Here is an 8,852-nt window from a genome sequence, read left to right as displayed (position 1 = left end):
CCGAACTACAATTAAAATCTATATATGTATCCTATCCTAGGCGAGTCATATCGTTAATATCGATATTATCATGACCACTATCCTTCAGGGGTTGTGGTTGTGCCTGACTGACATCCATCATCTACATCATTTCTTGCATAAGCATTTGTCTCTAAGGGTTCGGTGGAGCTTGACCATAGGTCATAGGCAGTGGCAGACCCAGGATTTGATACTAGGGGGGCATAAAAAAAAATTTCTAACAAAAAAAATTTCTCAATGCCAAAAAAATAAAAATAAAAATTATTTATTGTGTAAATATTTAAAAAGTTAATATTGATTACAAACTCATTCAAACCGATGCTTAAAAAGCATTCTCAATATTCCAAAAAGTTAACAAAATAAAGCAATCATTCAACACATATATTTAAAGTTGTCCTCGACGAGTTTTCATGTGTTTGAAAACGATGAATAATAGTCTTATTGTCAATAGTATTGAATATATCTTTTTCAAGATACACAGTCAAGCTATCATTCAACCATTCATCTCCCATTTTGTTGCACATTTGATTTTTCACAATGTTCATAGCTGAAAATGCCCTTTCTACTGAAGTTGTTGCAACTGGGAGTGTTAATGCCAATTTAATAAGCAAATATACCAATGGATATACCTCATGTTTATTTGTCTCCACTAATCTTTTTGAAAGGTCAGCAATTCCTTTCAATTCTGAAAATTCAGTATGTGAACGCAGATCATCAACATAAGTTTGAAGTTGAAATTCAAGTACCCTCAAATCCACTGTAGAAAAATCATGAGGATAGAGCTGAGCAAGACGAATTAGCTTTTCCTTGTCAAAAGCATCAAAAGAATTATTTGGAGACAAACATGCTACACAAAGTAGCAACTCAGTGTTAGCCTCATTAAAACGACTATTTAGCTCTTGTAGTTGTAAATCTATCACACTGTTGAAAAAATCAGTACGAAAATAGTGAAAATTTGTAAGCTTCGGAGCTCTACGTCGTGATTTTCCTTGAGCACAATACATTCCATCCATATTTAGAACATCGATATTGAATTCCACACAAAACTTAGAAACTTCTTCTACTAAGGAATCTGTGGATGCCAAAAATCCACCAAATAAAAACTCTTTAGTCCCTGGTCAGGACCTAGGGATAAAGGTCACTTATTCATGCTATTGGGCTCGAGCCTGTAGGCCTTGTTGAATACAGGAGATCATCTCCTGAGAAACAACACATTATGAGCCACAAGGTTTGGCCCTGCTAAGCTAGGGGGCCACAATGAATACTGCAAGAGGATAGGTGCACAGGGCCCTCACATAGTGAGGTTCGACGTGCCCGCGCAAGGCTGACATGCTCATGGGTCAAGATGCACTCATACGCGTTGTTGATGCTCATAATCTCATCAAGAGAAAGTATGAGGCCGAGGCAAGGCCCTAAGGCCACCGTCGTCTCGGGAAGCCATCGCGCCATCACAACACGAGTCTGGGTTCGTTTCTCGTGGAGTCGATGCCGAGTGGCCCACGTTGGCAAGGCATAGGTGCCAAGGCTCAGTAGCCTCGTGAGGCCCCTCTCGCCCATGCACTCGGCCCCACGGCCTCACTCCGTGGCCTCCTCTATGGCCTCGCCCATGTCCTCCTCCATGGCCTCCTCCTATGGCCTCGCCCATGGCCTCCTCCTATGGCCTCGCCCATGGCCTCCTCCTATGGCCTCGCCCATGGCCTCCTCCATGGCCTCCTCCATGGCCTCCTCCACGGCCTCCTCCTATGGCCTCGCCCATGGCCTCCTCCTATGGCCTCGCCCATGGCCTCCTCCATGGCCTCCTCCATGGCCTCGCCCATGGCCTCCTCCTATGGCCTCGCCCATGGCCTCCTCCATGGCCTCCTCCATGGCCTCGCCCGTGGCCTCCTCCTATGGCCTCGCCCGTGGCCTCCTCCTATGGCCTCGCCCGTGGCCTCCTCCTATGGCCTCGCCCGTGGCCTCTTCCTATGGCCTCGCCCGTGGCCTCCTCCTATGGCCTCGCCCGTGGCCTCCTCCTATGGCCTCGCCCGTGGCCTCCTCCTATGGCCTCGCCCGTGGCCTCCTCCATGGCCTCGCCCGTGGCCTCGCCCATGACCTAGGCCCCATGGTCCCGTGCCCATGGCCTTGGAGGTGAGAATACTCGCAAGGGGCAAGGTACACGCATGAATATGGAATGTACCTACAAACCTAAAGAAGTCAGAGTACGGATATAGTACCCCTACCAGACAAGTAGTGGGAACGCCAGGAGTGGGTATGCAAGGATAGGAGTTATGGTCCGTACGTCTACGACCATAGGTCAGAGCCGACACCACTACCTCCTGCGCCACTACGCCTACCACCACGCATCAGACATGGATACAGACAAGTAGTGGAGACATCCTCCTGACACCTGCTCCTGTACGGGGTGTACGACTACAACCTCTGGAGCCACTCCCCTGACACATTACGTATGTACCATTTGGTCCCCTGGACCACTATGTACCTAAGGCCATTAGAGCCTACTATAAAATGAACTCTAAGACCACCTGAAAGGGGGTTGGAAAATTCATTGTATGCAGAGGCCATTAAGAAATATACATTTTTTCACTCCATTGTTCATCTGTGTTTATCCTTTCATAAGTTAATTCTAAGTTCTTATCTAGAGATCGCCGCATTTACCTTTGAGTTTTCCGACCTAATTTTGTTGACGAGATTTCACCGTCAACAGAATCCCATCCATTATCTCTCATTATTTGTAATTGCTCCTTGCATACTTTAACTAAATCCATGGCATTCACAATATCTTGATCACCTTTTTGTAAGACTTGCGACAACTCATTTGTGATTCCAAGTATATTTTTTACCAAATGAAAACTAAACACAAAGTCATATGATTGCACCACTTGTAACATAATAGATGCTTCATATTTTTGGTCATTATTCAAACTATCATTTGTAATTTCCTCAAGTACATCAAGGATAGATGAAAACATGATAGTGAAGCTTACCAAAGTGCCAAAGTGTGATCCCCATCGTGTATCACATGGACGCTTAATCCCATTTTCTTGATTTAAGCCTTTTCCACTTGAAAGTTGTCCACTTTTTAAGGCTTCAATGACTTTCTGAGCTTGTTTTTCTCGAAGAATGTCACGACGCTTAGATGATGCTTCAACAATATTCACCACATTGGATACCACAGTGAGAAAAGTACCTAATTTTTTTATTAAATACAAATCATTAAATGGAAACAGAGTTACATAGTTTATTAAATAACAAGTATTAATATATAATTACAAGAAAAGAAAATACCTATTAAATCATGTTTTTGGGCTACACCCATGAGTGCGAATTGAAGCTGATGAGCAAAACAGTGAACAAAAGAAGCACATTCATTCTCCTTCATGATACTACTCTTCAAACCATTGAATTCTCCACTCATGTTACTAGCTCCATCATATCCCTGACCTCGTAGTCTAGATATGCTCAACCCATGCTTTGAAAATAGCTTATCAATTGCTATTTTTAGTGAGATTGCTGTTGTATTTGGAACATGTTCAATGCCTATGAATCGTTCAATCACATACCCTCTCTTGTCCACATAACGAAACATTACAACCATTTGCTCTTTCATAGATACATCACGAGATTCATCAACTAAAATAGAAAATACAGCATCTCCCATGTATTTAATAATAACATCAATTGTTTCAATAGCACATGCATTTACAATGTCTTTCTGAATCCTTGGGGAAGTCAATCTAAGGTTTTCAGGAGCATTTTTCAAAGCAACAGCTCTAACTTCCTCATTATGATCAGCCAAAAAATTTAAAAGTTCAAGAAAGTTACCTTGATTATTAGAATCTTCAGACTCATCATGACCACGAAATGCAAGACCTTGTCGTAGAAGAAATCGAATACTGTCAACTGATGCAGTTAATCGAACACGGTAACTTTTTCGATCTTTGTCGTTTTTCTTGACAAAAATGTGTTGAATTTGTTGTTTTTCATTCATCAAGGCTTCACATTTCTTGTAACATTCGTAATGAGAACTATCATGTTTTCCAACATGATTTGCAAATGTTTCTATTTTCTTCCAATTTGAAAAACCCTTACTAACAAATATCTCACCACCACCTTGTTTTCCATTATTTTGCTTAAAAAGATAACAATATAGACAAAATGCGGAATTTTTATCGATGCTATTGTAATGCCCCGGATTCCCTAATGTGGTTTAACGGCTAGATTTGTAGGCCGAGAGGGCCATAATTGTTTAATTATGCCATTAAACGTGTTTATGTGTGTTTATGAGAATTATATTATAATATAATGTTAATTGTATGCATGTCGATGATATATATGTTGAGACCACATTATGATGTGGGTTTGTTCGAGCTGTTTGACATGAGACGATCGTAGATTAGTGATTAGCGGTTTAGTCACAACGGGTTTAAGTGTCGGGACTTGGGTTGAGTCTCGGGGTGATTTTGATGATTAGAGCGTTACCGGGAGATAAAGGGTAACAGGATGTGAATTATTGGTGTTTATGATTATTGAGAATAGCGGGAATTAGAGAGTGTTAATTATGATTAACGAGTTAGGAGGAAAGTACCAAAAATGCCCTTGGGAGTCTTTAGAAACCATTAATTGACCTAGGGGTAAAATGGACATTTCACCCCTAGGATAGATATAACACTCTTGGCTGAAGAAAATAGTGAAGGAAAACAAAGTATGTTTTAGAGTTCTCCCGTACCTCCTTTTTCTCACTGTTCTTTGTGGTTTTTTAGCCAACTTTGAGGATTCTATCTTGGGAAGCAAGCCTTGGAAGTTTGGGAGTGTGTTCCACTATTGAAGGCCATCATAAGCCAAGCTTTGGGTAAGTTTCTAACCATAGTTTCTCTGGTTTGCTCTGTTTTGGCTTTGTTTTGCAGCTGAAATGTTTAGGGTGAATTCATGGGTTTTGTTGGGAGTTTTGGCTAGGGTTCCCATGCTTGTGATGTTTGGGGTGTGTTGGGATGGTTTTTGGGTTCATTTGGCATCAAGAATAGGCTTTGGAAGCTTGGGAATCGAGTTAGAAACGAAGGAGATGAAGAAGGTCGGTTCAGGGATGTTTTGGGCTGGAGGTAGTGCTACAGCGCCCACCCTAGGGCGCTATAGCGCTCCTCAGGAGGGTTTTTGGCTTTTGGGAGGTTCTGAGTAGAGCGCTGTGGCACTAGGGGTTGAGCGCTGTAGCGCTACCCTGTTCCTTCCAAACCCCGTTTTGAGTGTTTTTAAGGGTTTTTGACTTGGGGTTTCAATCCTTAAGGCCCGGGATCGATTCTACTCACCGTGTGGGCATGTTTCGAGGTCCCGAGGGTGGTGCTTAGGTTAAGACCCTATTATTGTGGATTCTCATTAATGGAGGTTATAATTGGTTGTGATTAGGTAATCGCTAAGGAACTAAAAGATCGATCGTTCTCAGGGGTCGTCTTTATCATACTTCTCGCTCGAACTTGAGGTAAGAAAACAGTGTATCGATACAGTTGCACCCTATACAGGTATATGACATACATGGTTTGATATTGAGGCTTGTTGGTTGATATATGTGAACGTGGATAGCATATTAAATGCTAATGAATGCTGATTACCTGTTTAAGACACTGACTAGTCAGGGACCGACTCTAAAGTCGACGATCACGCATTGAATGGCTCTATGACATTAATGCGGGACCGACCCTAAGGTCGAAGAACTTATAAGCGCTTGCCTGGTCCACGACCAGATGACTATAGCCAAGGTATATGACCCCGGTGACCGTCTGTCACGTGGCTAAGGGACGTTGTCCATAGTTTCGACTCTAGAGTCGTGAGGAAGGTTATGTTGGTGACCAATCACCATGCACCTGTCCTGAACAAACTTATGAATGAAACACTTATCAATTAAGCCCTGGCGACCCTATCGTCACATGGCTAAAGAGAGCGATGCTCATTATTGTGACTTTCGGCTATTGTCACCTATTTGTTGGGCTGATGGTCCTGAATGGTTATTATGATCGTTGTTGATATTATATCATATTTTATTGTGTTTTCTTGCTGGGCCTTGGCTCATGGGTGCTATGTGGTGCAGGTAAAGGAAAGGAAAAGCTTGGCCAGCCTTGAGTAGAGAGCCTGGGCGGTGTGATGTACATACAGGGCCGCTTGACTGCCACGGTCAAGGAGTTCTCAGAGGGACTAGGGGTTTACCCTATTTTTGCCGCTTAGGCCGGCGGAGTTTGTAAATTTGGAACTGTAGCGACTCTTTTGTATTACGAACCACTTGTAAATATTTTGAAAGGCTCATGAGCAGTTTATTTACTTAATAAAATGTACCCTTTCCTTTTTACTGGTTTTCTACCTTAACCTGATAATAACACTTAGATCACGTTTTTAACCAAAGGACTCGGGTAGCGGGTCAAATTTCCGGTTCACCGTTCACCGTAACTGTTCTGGGGTAACCAGGGAATTACAGCTATACTCTAACCAAGTAGGAAATTGATCATACCATTCAATGTTGAACCGACGCTCCACGCCTCCAAAAAGTTTCGAAAGAAATTTATGATTTTTTGGTTGACAAGGCCCTTGCTGCAAATAATGTCTTCGAATTTGATCTTGAATATTCAGGCTATAATCTGAAATTGGAATTCGCAGTCCAGGATCAATAGGAAGATCACTCATATCAATTGAGATGCAATGTCTCTTTGTACTGCAATGGCTTTTTGTACTGCAATCAATATCTACTTTCGGTGCCGGAGGATGTGATAAATTTGGATCAATTCTTTTATAATATCTTTCCATACCTGTTTCAAATATGAAATAAAAATAAATTTATAAAACAAGAAATTATTATCTGTAAAATATATTAATAATGGTCTATATTGAATAATTTGTTTATAGAAGAAACATGGACAATGAGGCATAATTATAATTATAAAGCTGCAAATATATATATAGCACATAAACATAAACATATTACATATATATTAATTGTTAATAAATTAATGTCAATTTGTCTATTAATATAAATCCAATCTATGATCTGTTATATTTATATATATTATTCTTGTCCAATTTATTGGCTTTTTTTAGGATAAGTAATCAAAAATAAATTTTCCAAAACAATAAGAAAAATGGGCATGCATTTCAATTCAAAGCTCATCTGAAACTAACTGAAAAAAAAATTACTGTCTATTTAAAACCTATTGACAATTGCAATGTAGATAAAGAATTAAAGATAACTCCAATGTCTAAGCATCAAATATTCTAAAAAGTAAAATATTATATTATATATTATAAACTTACCTTTTGAAAATGTGGTCCCAGATCCAGTCATGGAGTCTTGGAGTAGGTTTAGATTTTAGTCTTTGAGACTTTGAGTTAAAAGATTCGTACAGGGAATAGATTAGAAGTAAATAGCATTATAGAGAAGTGTTAGAAGATAAAGAACTGATAAGTGATATGTTAGAAGATAAAAAAAAAAAATAAAGATTAGAGAGAGAGAGTAGTAGGATTATTGAGAAGTGTGATAGTCTGATAATGATTAGTGATAGATAGAAAAAGGTGGTGTGAGTGGAAAGATGTGTATTGATAGAAGTTTAAGAGTTTATTTTATTATATTATTATTATTTTTTTTAAGTATTATATTATTATTTTTAATTTATGTAGAAAGTTACTTTTTGAGATATTTGAGGGGGGGCACTACACGTGATTGAAGTAATTGGCATTAAAGTTTTATATTTTTAGCAAATAACTAAAAGGGATTTGGAAAAGTTAGCAGGGGCAATTGCCCCCCTCGGTAATAGGTAGGTCCGCCTATGGTCATAGGTCTGCACGAAAGATGCCATTTTCCCAAACATTAAGTTGAGGTACCTATCAATGTGAGGGTTACTGAGGCATGCAATGTGATGCTTGATGAGATTGACTATTGCTAGACATCCCCTTCAATTTTTGGTCGTGTCCTGTCTCGTGACCATGACGCTCACCAAAGTATTGTTTGACAATCAATCTCTCATCAACGATGGTGGTGCCACTAGAAGAAGAAGATGTCACTACTTGAGTTAGTACTGATGTAGAGAAAAAAGTCAAGAAAAAATATAACAAATTCTTGAAAGCATACTATGACAAGCTCTACACTATGTTTGGTTGGAGGGAGAAGTGGGTGGATGGAGAAAAGATGAGGGAGAGAGATGAGAGGAGATTATAAATCCTCTTATTTGGTAAGAGGCATTGAATGAAAGAGAGGATAGTAAATCCTATTTAACCTCCCATTTGGAATCCTTCCATTAATGGAATGGCTCCTACTCTCCCTCATAATTTGTTTGAAATTACAATTATACCCTCTTGAAATATTATTAAAAAATAATTATAATGGTAAAAAATATAATTTCATAAATATATACTTATCTATCCTTTTATCGATCTATCTCTCATACTAAACACCATAAATGAATTATAACTTTCTTCTCCCTCCCTTATATTCTCCATTCTTCATCCACTCTCCATCCTCCTTATTCTCCATCCATCCTACCAAACATTAGTTTTGTCATGTTTAAGATTAAAATACTTTTTATTACTATTTTTGAAAACGTAAGAACTTAGTGACACCAAAATTCTTTGATTAAATTTTCCAAGTAACGAAAAAAATTCAAAGCATTAGATCAATATTTCATAATATTGGTTCTCTTAATATTTAGAACTGTTGACTGTTTTTTTGCCAACAACTAAAATAAGATAAATACTTAAGGAAAAAGAAATAGAACATTGGATTTACGTGATTCAAGTTATTAATTAACCCTAGTCCATGAGTCACTTGTATTACGATGATGAAGAACTTGCATAACTCAAGCTCT

At 39.3% G+C, this 8,852-nt stretch overlaps 1 protein-coding gene across 1 annotated transcript; it reads right to left on the bottom strand.

Moving 5' to 3' along the window:
• Positions 1-386: 386 nt before the first annotated feature.
• Positions 387-7,336, bottom strand: LOC133824645 (uncharacterized). Its single transcript, XM_062257599.1, has 5 exons — positions 7,306-7,336; positions 6,463-6,803; positions 3,304-4,147; positions 2,714-3,205; positions 387-1,090 (listed from the first exon to the last, which is right to left on the bottom strand). Exons 1-5 carry the CDS (start codon positions 7,334-7,336, stop codon positions 387-389), a joined length of 2,412 nt encoding a protein of 803 aa, XP_062113583.1.
• Positions 7,337-8,852: the final 1,516 nt, after the last annotated feature.

Source organism: Humulus lupulus, chromosome 1 (assembly GCF_963169125.1).
Source record: "Humulus lupulus chromosome 1, drHumLupu1.1, whole genome shotgun sequence".
NCBI classification, from domain to species: Eukaryota; Viridiplantae; Streptophyta; class Magnoliopsida; order Rosales; family Cannabaceae; genus Humulus; species Humulus lupulus.
Note: the sequence above shows the minus strand (reverse complement) of the source record. Positions and strands in the feature narration are given on the sequence as shown.

Coding starts and splice junctions, on each gene's coding strand:
- LOC133824645 (XM_062257599.1), bottom strand. CDS start 7,336: ATGACTGGATCTGGGACCACATTTTCAAAAG. Junction 6,804..7,305: donor TGGGACCACATTTTCAAAAG/GTAAGTTTATAA, acceptor TATTTGAAACAG/GTATGGAAAGATATTATAAA. Junction 3,206..3,303: donor CCAAAAACATGATTTAATAG/GTATTTTCTTTT, acceptor TAAAAAAATTAG/GTACTTTTCTCACTGTGGTA.